The sequence below is a fragment of the Ambystoma mexicanum genome, chromosome 5p (assembly GCF_040938575.1).
Source record: "Ambystoma mexicanum isolate Mex_15411 chromosome 5p, UKY_AmexF1_1, whole genome shotgun sequence".
Taxonomy (NCBI): Eukaryota; Metazoa; Chordata; class Amphibia; order Caudata; family Ambystomatidae; genus Ambystoma; species Ambystoma mexicanum.
The window spans coordinates 203,556,180-203,570,582 of NC_090930.1; the positions used below are offsets into that span (position 1 = coordinate 203,556,180).

The following is a 14,403-nucleotide window of genomic DNA, read 5'->3' on the forward strand; positions in this document are numbered from 1 at the left end:
ACACAGAAGAGAATATTATTGTTAGAAGGAGCGATATTAGCTGTGCAACACGTCTCACAGGGTTTGTCATATGTAACCGGTCGAAGAAGTCATATTTATACACAATTAAACGAGAAGTTCCTTCACCCGAGTCTCGTGTGCATAGAGGCAGGATGGAAACAGATGGTTGTGAGCATTTGAAAACTTATTTTAAATGTTTTATTTTTTCCTGACACGGTGTGCGCATTGGAATGTAAATCTGTGTATATACAATGTGTCTACTTTATTTCAGGTGAGGGAGTTTCACGCAATTTCCTCCCTGCAAATGATGGTCTCATGTAGGTCCTCCAAACCTGCATTTCCTACCAGTGCCATGTAGCTGTGATGTGATAACGTCAGCAAGTGATAGTCGCCTGGGAAAAGGTCGCCAGGGGGCGACATTTCCCCAAATTTGCACTCTCACGAAAATCAGGCACTTTCCCCAAATATTCTACGACTGGAGTTAGAATAGTAATTCATACCCCTCCTAGAATATGTGGGGGAAGGCTTTTAGAGGTGCAGGGGAAAACAAAATCTGGCGACTTTTTCCACGCGGACAGTTTTACATAGAGCCGTCATAATGCCATCAATGACAACCAAATGCATCATGTTCATGACTCCTCTTAGGAAATTATTCTTTCTGCAATTTCCCCCCTTTACCGGAAATGGACTCGCCAAGCATTATCTGCTAGTAGTCTAGAATCTGACTGTTTCTCAGATCACTGCATTTGGGGTGCGCCGGTCAGCCCCTACCAGTGCAGGGCGCGCACCTCCCATTCGTTTCTCCGCCTTCGTTTTTCACTGTAGCAGAAGCTACCTTCAGGTGAGTGCTGCAGGGACATGCTCGTCCCTTTAGTTTTTTCTGATTAACATGCTAATGAGTGTTGTGATGTGCACTGAAAGTTGTGTAAACTCTTTCTATGTGCTTCCTCTCCAATAGTGTTATGTTTCACTGAATCGTGCAGCCTCCCACTGTCAGTTCAAAGCTCCAGTGGCAGGGGAAACAGAAGAAAGTCTTGCAGGAACCAGAGAGTTTACATCCATTGCAGTGCAGTGCAACCTTAAGGACTAATCAGTTTCCCCATAAAAGTGAGCCAAAATGAAGGGAAGTAAAGCAGAGGACTTTAGTCGGGTCAGGTAAGCAGACAACAGCAAAGAGATTGGTTATCCAAAAGAAATCTATGGAAGGAAAGCAACAAAAAGAAAGTCTTTCCTAACACCACCCAAGAAGACGTGTCCACTATAAGAAAAATAAAGCTGCGCAGCAGCAGCAGTAGTGCAATGTAAAAAAAAAGTAAAAATCTGTTCAGTACCACAAGTCTGGTCTATGCACATCACCTTTGGCACCGCCAGCCCTCACCATATGCAAAAAGAACATAACTGCCGCTAACCACCTACCTCCGATTCAACCCATCACCAACCCCAGCCACCTCCCCATTGATCCTACAGAATTGGTTGACCTGTATAATAACACTATCAACGCTGCCATAGACACTATAGCTCCACTAAAACTGAGCAAAGAAAAAACCCATTGCTCATCTTAATACCTGGTTCACCCCTAGTCTAAAAGCCCTTTGTAAAGAAAAATGACATGCAGAAACTACTTGAAAAAAGAGCCCATCGATACAGAACAAAAATACTCTCACCTCCCTCGTAGTCAGATACAAAAAAGAAATCATACAAACTAAAAAAGAAACTTTCAACAAAAGAATCAAAAAGGCTAGCTCAAGTACCAGAGCAATCTTCTCTATACTCAGAGAATTAAAATCTCCAATTGCCCCTAATGACTCGCACACCAAAAACAAAATTTGTTGTACCAACATACAAAACGCCCTATGCAACAAAATCACCATGCTTCAAGATAAAATACTAGCCAAAAAAACAACGCTTCATAAGATTGCTCTTACAACCCAAGAAGCCATCTTGCAAGAACTTTCTAATAACCAAACCAAACCATCCATTCAATTTAAATTCAGGTCAATCTCAACTAGTGAGGCCGAAACCATCATTAGATCACTTAAGCCCTCAAGGTGTCTTGGTGATACATGCTCAGCACCCATTATTAAGGAAGCCGCAAATGACTTAGCTCCTTTCGTCACCACCTTCACAAATTCCTCATTTAAATCTTGTTCTGTTCCCACTAATCTTAAAGATGCCTGGGTACTACCCCTCCTAAAAAAAACTATCTGGACCCTAGCGTCCCGACCAACTATAGGCCAATTACGACAGTTCCATTTCTCCTCAAAATTCTAGACAGAGCCGCCTATCTCCAGATTCAATCCTACCTAGAGATCAATAACTTATTAGGTACACGACAATCCGGCTTCCGGTCAAGACGTGGAACCGAAACGGCCCTCCTCGATCTTAAAAACCAATTGGTTGACAGAAAAGACAATGGGGAAATTTCCATTCTCCTACTTTTAGACCTCTCTGCTGCATTCGATCTGGTGGACCATAAAGTCTTATGCAACCACCTAAAATCTGCTTCCATTTTCTCCAAAGAGGCGTCTTTTATCTAGACTGTGCACTCAACCTCAATAAGCAAGTAAATTCCACAGCCTCAGCGACAAGCAATACGTGCAAACTGATCTGTGCATGCAAACCATTTCTGGCCACTGATAGCTGCATTACAATTGCACAAGCACTAATCCTATCCAAGTGGGATTACTGCAATGCACTTTACTTAGGTACCAGTAATCACAATACTAACACACTCTAAACCCTCCAAAACAATGCCCTAAGAACCTCCCTATGCATCGCTAAAGATCACCATATCTCCAACGCAAGATGTTCCACCAATTGGCTAGCCATTAAAGACAGAATCAAGCTTAAAACACTTAACTTGACTAACAATTGCCTCAACAACAAAGCACCCATCTACCTGACGGAGAATTCACCAAACACACCTCAGAACGACCTATCAGAAAGGCATACACTAATAGTATTAGAATCCCCAACTTTAATCTTAAAAAAAACAGGAGGATCCAGTTTTCCAGTTCTGGCAGCACATCTCTGGAACTCATTACCAGACATCTTAAGAGCATTACCCTCTCTCCCCTCCTTCAAGACTAACATTAAAATATGGCTAAACGCTAATGACCACTAACATCATCCATACGACTTGTAACTATTGTGTCTACCTATGTATTTTTTTATACCTGCTTACTCTTACTGTTAAGTATCCCTGTACCTTGTATTACACTGTATTTTGTATCTCCCTCATATGTACCTGTAACTAGGGGTGTTGCTAGGTCTGGAAAAGATCAGGGGCTAGGCTAATGTCGGGACTGGCTGGACTCGGGGCTAGCTAGCCTTTTGGTTGCAGCACCTGAACTTCTATCCGGGGCTATAACCAAAAGACCCGGGGCTATAGTCCCCTCAGCCCCCCCTAGCAACGCCTCTGCCTGTAACCTAAATCTTTGCAAGCGCCAGTTGCTCGAGGGCCCAGTGCGCTCTATAAATAAATAAACAATACAGTACAATACAAAACAAGTGCAATGTTACTTGCAGAAATGAAAAGGGGGTACAATGTGTGCCTGCAGCAGTCCACTTAAGGCGATGTGTACTGCAATGCAAAATGAAAGGTGAAAAGAATGGGAGACACTCTCCCCCCTGTGCTGGGGGTGGAGGGGGTTGAAGGACTACCCAGTACACCGTGAACGAAATATGTTGAGCAGGTGAGTGGGGCTAAAAATACCCCACTCACCCACAAGAAATCAGCCAAAGTCCTAATCAAATACCAAATATGCTTGGTGCGCCATTGTAGTCAATGGGGGAAAATATCCAAACACATACATCTTTCCTAAGAGCCACCCTATGTGCCATCCTGCAATTAGTTTGCTTAGTACCAGCTCAGATTCTCTTGCATTCACAGCAGGGTCCCAATAATTAGGCTTTCATGGAACCGTGACTCCCAGATATGCTGGCAGCTGTCAGCGCCTGGAAGCTGGCATTCTCCCATCGTCTCTCTCTGTGTTGTCACAGAGAGCAGGTCCTATAGCAACACTGTATATAACATAAGAGGATATTTATGTACCGAATATGAAAAAGGAACGTTTACTCACCGGTTCGCCGTCTCGACCTGGATATCCCAATCTGCCAGGATCCCCGGGAAAGCCCTGGAAGCAGAGGAAAAGGGAGACAGGCAGTCAATGTACACAACCGACAGCAGGAAGGCAGAGGATATGAAAACATGATGCAAAGGAGTACTCACATCGAGACCTGCGGGGCCATCTTCCCCATCCTTGCCAGGTTTCCCCTTTGAAGAGCAATACAAAGAAATTAACATGTAGCAAACAAGGCAGCACAGAAATACAGAATGCAGTCTCTAGGCTCTCTTAGACTTTGCTGTCAGGATCCCAGCCTAGGCAGGCACATATCTCACTCGTAGCGACATGCCCCACCCTGGGTGCCCAATCAGAAGGCAGGCAGAGTTCCTGACATGCGCCTTGAAGTGAAAGACTTCAGCCACATGCAGCTGGTCCTCCTTGCTACTCCTTGCTGCTGGCCACATCCACCCGACCAGCTGTTTAAGTGCTAGGGAGGGCGAATGCTTGTGCTGTGGTGTCTTGCATCACCATCGTGCCTAATCCTACTATTCCTCGTCACAGTCCTAGCAGGATTCAGGTCATCCTACTTAAAGACAGGCGTGAACCCTCAACAATGGACTCATTTACTTTTTAATTGTGGGCCTCACTGAGACCCTAAGAGGCCAATGCCTCCTATAGTCCTCTAGTTCATACCCTCAAAAATCCAGCATATTCCCGCTAGGTAGCTACAGGGGAACCCCGGTGGATAAGCTACCGGTACTACAAATACCATGGGCGATTGGTTCCTTTCGCTACCTTGGAATAGACGTGTACCACACGGCGGAAGAAGAACATACATTCAACACGGAAATAGCCATTGGGAAAATCAGGAGGAGCATTACATTTTGGGAGAAGCTGCCCTTAGCAATGATGGGACGTGGGGCCATGCTCAAGATGGTGGTCCTACCTAGGATCCTACATTATTTTAGTAATATTCCATATATGATACCCAAGAAGTTTTTTACTAAATTGAACAGTATGTGTAGGGACTTACTGTGGCATGGTACCCGGAATAGAGTAGCGTTATGGAAATTGCAAAACCTCTATGAAAAAGGAGGCATCAGACTGCCTAATTTTGAGGTCTATTATGTGGCGGGCCAACTACAATATGTGGCTAAGTGGCTCTCTGATGAAGTGACCCCTGAACACAGGTTGTTTAGGCAGGACTGTATGCAGTTCTACTTAAGAGAAATGATTTGGCTGCCTGAGACCGAAATGAGGGAGCGCCCTGGGATGATGATGCTTGGGTGGAAAATGTGGCGTCGAGCATGCCGGTCGATGGAGGATCCATTCCCATGCACCCAGCAGATACCGCTGGTTGTTTTGACAGGAGGGGACAAGCAGATAAGGGTGATAATCAGGACCTACTGGGAATCGGTGGGATTGGTAACGCTAGGAGATGTTTGGCAGGAGGGCACCATTAAGGATTTCAAAGAACTCAACGAAGAGGCGGGACTACATACAGGCCAATATGTTACATACCATGGGATGGTGCAGAAGCTTCGGAAAATATGGCCAGAAACAGTATTGACAGAAGAACCAGATGCAGTTGTTGGGGCAATATATGACATATCAGAAGGGGGGCATGAGATCTCTAGATTGTATGAGATGGTGATGACCCGGGTTGGGAAGGAGTTGACGCATTTGAGGTTGGATTGGGAAGCAGAGGTGGGAGCCCAGATTGAGGATGGGATGTGGGAACATGCCCTGGGTTACCACAAAGTGTCGAGAAATGCCAGATTAAAACAAATACAGCTGTATATAGCGCACGGAGCATATATGACCCCCTTGTGGATATCTAAGTTCCTTAACGCGGGAAGACAGGCGTGTCCCAAATGTGACCAAGAAAATGCTGAAATGACACACATGTTTTGGTCATGCCCAATAATTGAGTGCTTCTGGGGAGAAGTGGCACAGAAACTGGCAGAAAAGGGAGTTACGCTAGTCATAGATATGGCATGGCCCTGCTTACTGGGCGGGTTCCCCAGATCACGGAAACTCAAGCATGTTGGAAACTGAAAGATTTGGCATTTGTGCTTGCAAAACAGAGAATTGCCATGGGATGGAAGAAATGCCACAAGCCACGGGTGGAGGTATGGTGGAAGGAATTGCAGAAATGGGCAGAGGCTGAAACAGGTGTGTGGCAAGAAGCGAGCAGCGTGGGTGGGGAGGAAGAGGCGGGCACTTTGATGGCATGGAAAGTACTAATAGCAGAACTGTTCAGAGCAATATCGGATCCAACTGAATCCGAAGGAAGTGAGACCCTGCCACATGTAGCAGATGCAGACTATGAATAACAAATAGGCTTGTGGATGGGGGTGGGACTGGGGTAGCAGTGACTAAGATTAAATGCTGTTTAATGGAATTGTTATAAATGACACTGCGTGTTGGGTTTGTATTGTTTGGTGTGTATAAAACTAATAAAATCTTTAAAAAAAAAATCCTCTAGTTCATCAGTGCAGCTAGTTTTCCTCTCTTTTGAACTGATGAGGAAGGGAAAGACTCGGGGTAATGGATGTTAGGTAGGAATTGGTGCAGTCACCAATTATCTGCTGGGTATTAGGTAACCCACTTTTTGGTATAGGTCTGTACTACACACCTAGTGTGATTGAGCAGCCAAGGGGGGTAAATATGAGCTGTATAAATGAAATCCGTAAATACAAGTAGCCAAGTAACATTTACACTCAAGGTTTCAGTTATAAATAGTTATTTATTTAACATCAATTTTTAAATAAGCATTCCTTAAAAAGGCAATTCATGTTACAATGTAAATATACGTTAAAATTACTTTCCAGAATCCAAACAAGTTAGTGGATAATCTTTGGATATTTTTCTTACACAATTCCTACACCCTGCGGTGACTTCAATCACAAGCACAGTGATGGCATTTATATATCACTTTTTATACTTTGCAGATTCTGAGGTTGCAGAAAGGAAAGGTTAGGGAAGGAAAAAGGTTAAACAGTTTCTCAGTATGTATATATGAGGACAACTAACTCTTCCAAGGAAATCTAGATAATCCTTTTCCAGCAATAACAGTCTAGAACAAATTACCACCTATGAGGGACAGACATTTCAAAGTCAGTGGACTAGAATAGTCTGCAGGGAGCCAGGACAGTCAAAGTCAATTGGAACACAGTCTATTGATCTGATGCACTTCTTAAATCAAAGTCTTGCACAATGTTAGAGAGTTTGTAAAATAAATCACTTGTAGGGTCACAAGCTCTTAAACCTGTGAGAAGAGAATTGAAATCAACTCTAAAACATAAGCCAATGCAATTCCCAACTGAGAAAAGTGTGGCTAAAAGGCAATAAGGAAAGTACCCCAAGCCTAAATAGTACCTGTGGTTCGAAGAAGAGTGGCCCAGCTGGATTCTGTCTTGTTACATCGGTGCCAACCCTGGTTACTGAGCCTCAGTCGTGGGGACAAGAGGATGTACGTCTGGAGGGCTGCTGCAGCGGTACTTGAGAGGTCATCGGCAGCTACAGGCTCTTTTCGGTTCAGCGGCACTTCACGGTTTCAGTGCTTAGCAAACAGCACCGTCGCGGATCTCGGATACCGATTGGGCTTCATTCACTCCTTGGGTCCTGCATTCTGGTGAGGGGACTCGGGATCTGGTCGTCCTGCTTGTGTAGGGTCCTTAGTAGACTCCTGAAGCTTCTAGCTGGAGTCGTTACCGCTTCAGACATTTCACTCGACTACGGATACTCGACCACTGGCATTGGGCTTCTGAAGCAAAGGAGAGGCACAGCAGATCAGGGGTGATGGTCCAGTGGAGTTTGTCTCTGGGTTTGTTACTCCCACTAACCAGATGGGAGAAGTTGCCCCTTCCGGAGCTTCTCTGTCGAGGTGAAAAAGGAGTTCAGCACAGCAGCAGGGCTTCACCGGGCAATTCAAAGGTCCAGGAGGCTGCAGCAAGCTTTGTTCACGGTTTCTTCATTGGTTGTTTATGCCAGTGGTCGACTCTGCCTGTAGTCCCAAAACCCTTGCCTTTTAAGCAGGTTTCTCCCATTCATGCACAGCCTAGGCTGTCAATCACACAGCAGGGTGGCTGTCCAAAAAGGATAGTCAGCCAGCCAGCCAGCCAATCAGGACTAGTTGCATTCAGGCATTCTTACAGACAAAGGACAGGGGAGTTTCAGGACCCTCCCTCACATCCTGCCTTCGTGACACACTGGAGCCAGAGGCGGGCTTCAGGGCTGAATGCGACACCCTAGCACTCCACATAAGATGGGGTGTGCTGGACCTACAAAGGTAAAAGGTAAGTAAAGTCAATTTCACTTTACTATTCTTGGGAACTGTAGTTCACGCAAGAAAAGGTAATTAAACCTTATGAGAAATCTAAAAGATTTCTTTGTGACACTGCACTGAAGGTGCTGTGTGTCACCATACAAAAAGCAGATGCCTATGGAGTTTGTTAGACTCCAAAAACAGAGGAAACACAAAATCCAAATCAGGTAAAAACACATGAGAGAGTGAGCAAAAGGCCTCACTCACTCCAGGGTTAAAATTGAAAAGTCCTGAGTTCAGCAAAAGAGCTGGGAGTCTCTAAGGTTGAAGGGAATTGACACATACATGAACATTCTCCCTAACAATGGAGGTTACTAAATGTTATCAAGCCATTAGCATTGTCTCGGGAGGATAGCACAGGGGCAACATGCTCGCCTTGGAAGCAAGACGGCACTGAGCAGCATGGGTTCGATCCTCGGGTCTGTGCTTAGAAGCCTCTGGGTATTAAGTGCGTTATAAATAACCTATCATATCATAACATCCTTCTTCCAGATCCCAGTTAGTGTACAAATCAACGCAATAATACAAGCATGCTGTGCGGAAGGTGGAGGTAGTGCCGGAACAGCAGTGTGAGCTACACAGAGGATAGTGGATGGTGTGGCAGCGCAGACGGCGCTCCTGAAGGTTGCAAATACTCCAGTGGCAGTGTACACCGTGGCTCTCACAGCATCATTGGGGTCTGTGCTGTGTTTTCTGGTCTTGGGGTTACCGGAAGTTCTACCAATGAGCGCCTTATGCATAGCTGGCTGTTGAGAGCAGACACATGAGTGGAATTGCCCTTGCTGTGGGCAATGGTGTGCGAGCATCTCACTGTTGTCAGCCAGGTCCCGGGGCCTTCGGGGTGGCCTAGCGTTGCTGGAGTTTTGCATGGATGCCCCTCCTGTGCTTGGTGTGGGTGATCACGCTGAGTTTTATAGTCTGTCCTGTGGTTCCTGAGCTTCTCCGCCATGGCCCTGCAGGCAGCCAGTATTTCCTATCTAGAGGGTCTCTCGAGGTTTTTCTTTTTTTAACGTCTGAGCCATCTATGCTGTAAGAGTGCTGAAGCTCAAAGACAACCTTGCTTGCTTAAAGCTTTGTCCATGTTTTAGGTTGTGTTTCTGGTTTGCAGCCATTTCTGCCCATATTTATCATGTGGAGCTATTCCTGGTGTTGTGGTTGCTGTTCTTGTTTTGATGAACTTTTAATAATTGTTGAACTTTAAAATTGCCTCACCTCTAATGTTTCTATTTCTTTAGGGGGGGCAGCCTGCTTTTTGTCTCACAAAGTTCCACATGTTGCTGAACTTTCATATTTGCTGTTTTAAGGACAATCCACCCCTTTTCCTATCTGTAGGGTTTTCTCCTTGTTTCTGTCTGTTGTATTCTGTTTATTAATTGGCATCACTTTATGTATTGTACCGTCTCATGAATTTTGTACGGCGCTATAGAAGCGAATTGAGGAATGCTGTGAGCACTAGGCTTCACCCAAAAGTCATATTGACAACCAAAAATCGAACAATTAAAATCCAGCAGGCCAGTAAGATCCCTCCATGCTAATTAGCTGGCCCTCCCTAAAGTGAAAAGAGCCAAAGGAGGTGGAGTGAGCTTCCCATCTGTGGCTGCGAAGCAATGGAACACCCTCCCCCCAGAACTAAGAGCAGAAGACTGCTACTGTTCCTTCCGCAAGGCCCTGAAAGCCTGGCAATTTGCCTAGCTGTCCTTCCAGGACACAACCACTGACTACCGCTCCAATCTGTACTGTTAACGCGTTGGTGTGTCAGGGGTAAATTGTCACTCCTCTGTTGAAACTTTTTGTATCATGTAACTAATCCGCAACAGCGCCCTGGTGCCTCAGGGTTTAGGCGCTATACAGATGTAAAAATAAATAGATAAAAATGAGAAGCAACATGTGTCTTAAGGGATCATTTCTGTTTTGGGGCATTCAGTGGTCTCTATTTAGGGCCAGTTTAACCTTCTGCTTTTATCCGCTTATGCTTAAGCTCTGACCTCCTTTTGTGGACAGCGGGACTTATACTGAAATCCCCGGCCGCTGAAACCCTTTTTTATATATGTTACTCTGGTAACCCATATTTTACATAGAGTAAGGGCGCTTTTCTAGCATCCCATTGTTGCCCATGGATGATTTTTTCACCCCAAATCGGTTTCAGGGAGTAGGCTGGAGGCAGCTCTGATTAGGTTTTGGCTTCACCAGGCGTGCAAGTCCATTTACCACATGAGTAGCCAAATGTACCATTTTGGTAGCCTCGGGGTACTGACATATTTTCACACTCCGCTCCGCACCATTTTGTTTCATGAGCATTTCTGCATTCCTTTGTTTGGGGAAACCATAAGGCAGGCATAAAATGGCTGCTGCACACACGGGCTCACAGAGCCCAGCCCTTTACCCTCTCAGGTGGTTTGGGCTGCTCGTAACCAGTGCCTGTCCTCGGATACGAGCTTTACACGTCCTGTGGGGGTGGTCCTGGGCATTTGGCAGTTTTTGGAGCAAACCTGGTGGACTGACCTTCAAAACCTTTGTTTAAACCCCCTGTGTGTGACTGGAGGGTCTGTGTGTGTAGGATAGGTAGGGGGGATACTGTTCCTACACTCAATTCTGTGGGGTTTTCTGGAGTGCAGCTGGACTGCTTACCTGCTGGAGGATTATTGCCATAATGAGGCTGTTACAGATCTGGCCATTCTGGATGGACTCTGGACCCTCGACTTAGCCCCAGTTAGGGTTTACTGCTGTTGGACATGCATAATGGACAGTCTGCATGCATCAATTGATCCTACTCATTGGCTGGAGCAGGCTTCCATTGCAAGGACGTTTATCAGGGCTGTTCTACCACTCTCCCACCTTGATGATGGAAGCTGGCATCACCTGGAAGGGATGTGTGACCCCACACCAAACCTCACCTGCTCATCGGAGCTCTCCTGGGTAGCCACTTGTGTAGTCTTTCTTGTGGGACCGTCTTCTGCTAGTAGGCTGACTCACTTTGTCCTCTGCCGGAACCTGCTTGGCTAGGCTCTTCCATCCTCCTGGCAGCCCACCTCTCATTCCTTTCACATCTGGTTTGTGCGACCCACTCCAAGGAAGAGAGGTTATTGTTTCAGCTGTTGGGCTCATCTTTGGTCAGGGGTTCCAGCCATGGTTGTTTGGACCCCTCAATATCGGCATGCAAAAGACAAGCTGTACTCACTGGGTTGTTTTGCCTTCATCGAACAGACTTTTCAGGAAAAAACGATTGGGAGTACTCAACGCGGGACCCCAGGTTGGTGGGTTATTCGTAAGACTCCCAGGGATCCTTGTGGTCGAAGGCCTCTGGTATGTATGATTCACACATCTTTCCCCATTCGTTGGACCTGGGACTGTAACTGGTCCTGGGACAGCTGGATCTCGAAAGTGCCACTGGATCTCTCTAGGGGATTCGTTTTTGGCATCGCCTGGGCTTGGGTTTGGCCATCTCTGCACCTGTGGGATGGAACCGGGACTAACCGGGCTTTTCATCACAACCAGAGCTCTGCCTACTGACTTTGACTGAACTTTGAACACTTACCTGAAACTCTTCCTAAAGTGACTTGTACAGGTACCTATCTGGACAGTGATGGTTTTAGTGGGTCGCACTGGGTCACTGGAGCTTTAGGTCCAAAGAGTGACATTTTAGCTGGAACTCCCGATTTATTGTTTAAGTTCTATATTACACTCCTTCTCATGGGAATGCCCCGTTACTGTGGCTCTTACCGTATGGCAACCCCATCTGGGAGAATAATGAGTACTTGTGACTAGTAGTATTGTGACCCTACCATACTCTTGCGTGTTGGTGACTTCCGGGGGTGGTTGCTGAAGTTCGGCCTCTCCCCCTCTAGGTCTATATATTTTTACTGTATGGTGTGCATTTGCATCACCCATGTTACTATGTGCTAGAGGGTTAGGAATATTGTTAGTGTGACATCTTGGGTCCTGATAATAACCATGCAATGTTTTACTGTGCCTTGGGATCCCGCCCACCCCCACCCCAACCACTGCTTCTTAGTCTTCATGTGCAGTGCCGTCTCCAGATGTTAGTTGTAGGGGTGGATTGAATCTTTACTGACCATTGCTATTTTTATATATACAGTAATTCCATCATACCTAACTTACCTATTTTAACCTGACAGAATTCTTATGTTCAACTTTATTAAAGTGTATATGTTTGCAGTATGCTAGTGTTGGTTGGGTGGGTCCTTTGATGAACTGTGTAGACTAACTGGCCTTCATTACTAGCTCTCATACCTTTTGAAGTTAAGCCTGACTGCTCTGCCATACCTACCACTTTAGATAGGATTGGCTTCCATTTTCATAAGATTTGTTGTTTTACCATTAACAGTAAGAAATGGCTGTATATCGTCGTTCTCTTTGCAGCCTCTGCAAAGAAGCCTGTGTGTGTGTGTGTGTGTATGTGGGTGCGGACCTGGACTGCAGATGAAGAACGCCTTGCAGTGGTCAAGACGAGCAGACAAGGCCTCTCAGAAAAGGGCATGCAGGCACAAGGAGAAGGGGTCAGGACCCTGCAAGTCTCCCTGTTCAGGTTGGGAGCAGTAGAGCTATGAGGTCCGGATCCTAAGAGGGAAGTGCAGCCCCAAGACTGTGCGTCGTCCAGGCACAGAAGGCGACCGACTTAGGTTGACGCATGGCAGCTACAGGCCCACGACCACTAAGCTTCAGGATGATGACCTTGGAGATGCAGAGCATCAGAACTGGTTGGGTGCACCAGTCCAAGAGAGGGATTCACCGAGGAAGATTTCCCATGTTGCGTGAAGAGCAGAGTGGGCGCTTGCCGTCATTGGCATGGCAAACAGTGGTCCCAACAACAATCCTACTGCATCTTTGGACACTTGTGTCCAGTGGCTGACTACAGAATTGCTACAGGTTCACTTCTGATGTACTAGATCCTGAGTTACGGTGACTCCAGCCTACCAATAGAAGGACTCGCAAAATTCAAACTGAGCTTCTGTCCAATCACAGACGGCCGACTCAGACATATTAAGGACTAACGCAGGATTTGGTTTTGTGTATTTTGGCTGCCTCCACTCCTTCACCAAGACCAAACCAGTTCCGGGCACACAGCAAGCATGCACTTCAAGAGCTCTGGCCAGAGCCTCCAGATGATTGACACTACATGGCCACATCTTGCCTCTGCCCGAGAGGAAAACAGAGGGAAGCACAAAGGCCGGTTTTAAGCAGCACGACCGACCATTCAGACCACCATGCTGCACAAGAGGCTACCATGCAATAAAGAAATAAATGGTGCACAGGAGCACACACAAAATGCTTAAAAATAAGCTACCACTGCCACCAGCCTGCCTTGTCTTCATCAGGTGTAGATACAAATATTATAAAGTCAAAGGAAAGGCCCCTCTATTCAATGATCCTTATGGGCTTTTATAGCGATTTTATTACAAACCAATAAGACGACAAGGTCCTCCTACACAGGTAGATTTAAGGATTGACCAGTGCCTCAAAACAAATTAGTTCATCTAGGGATTAAGCTTGAAAAAGACCTGAATCCCAAAAATCAGTCCAGGGTCATAAAATCTGTCTGCAGATATGCTGGGTGTCTCCCTGAAAGAGATGGGAATGCTGCAAGAAGAAACAATGTTCCTAACTGCTATGTTATTTTGTATTGTTAAAGCCCTTAACTGCCCTGGGTGTGGCCCTTTCCATTCAGTAGAGGATTGCTACACCTACGTGCATTTCCAGTGGAAAGCAGTCTCAAACACAGCACGTATTGCCTTCTGAATCAAAGAGCAATTGCAACACTAACGGACAGTGCAAAGACTGTCATGCATTTGTAAAGGAGCAGCTCCCACCCTCTCACTGCTGTCATACTGGAACAGAAGAAGGGCTATATGTGAGACTCCATGTGTTGTGCCTATACCGCATCAAGTGTATGAGAGACCATATGAAATCAGGCAACCATACCGAATATACACTTGCACTGAAAGAGTGGAAGGATGTCACCACACACCCATGGACAGCATGTAACGC

General features: G+C 45.9%; 1 protein-coding gene across 1 annotated transcript in view; it reads right to left on the reverse strand.

Moving 5' to 3' along the window:
* Positions 1-14,403, reverse strand: part of COL4A5 (collagen type IV alpha 5 chain) — a 568,084-nt gene that overhangs the window by 312,255 nt on the left and 241,426 nt on the right. The window contains exons 16-17 of the mRNA XM_069612627.1: positions 4,232-4,276; positions 4,083-4,136 (exon numbers count right to left, since the gene is read on the reverse strand). Coding sequence (XP_069468728.1) covers positions 4,083-4,136; positions 4,232-4,276 — 99 coding nt within the window. The remainder of the gene's footprint in view (positions 1-4,082; positions 4,137-4,231; positions 4,277-14,403) is intronic.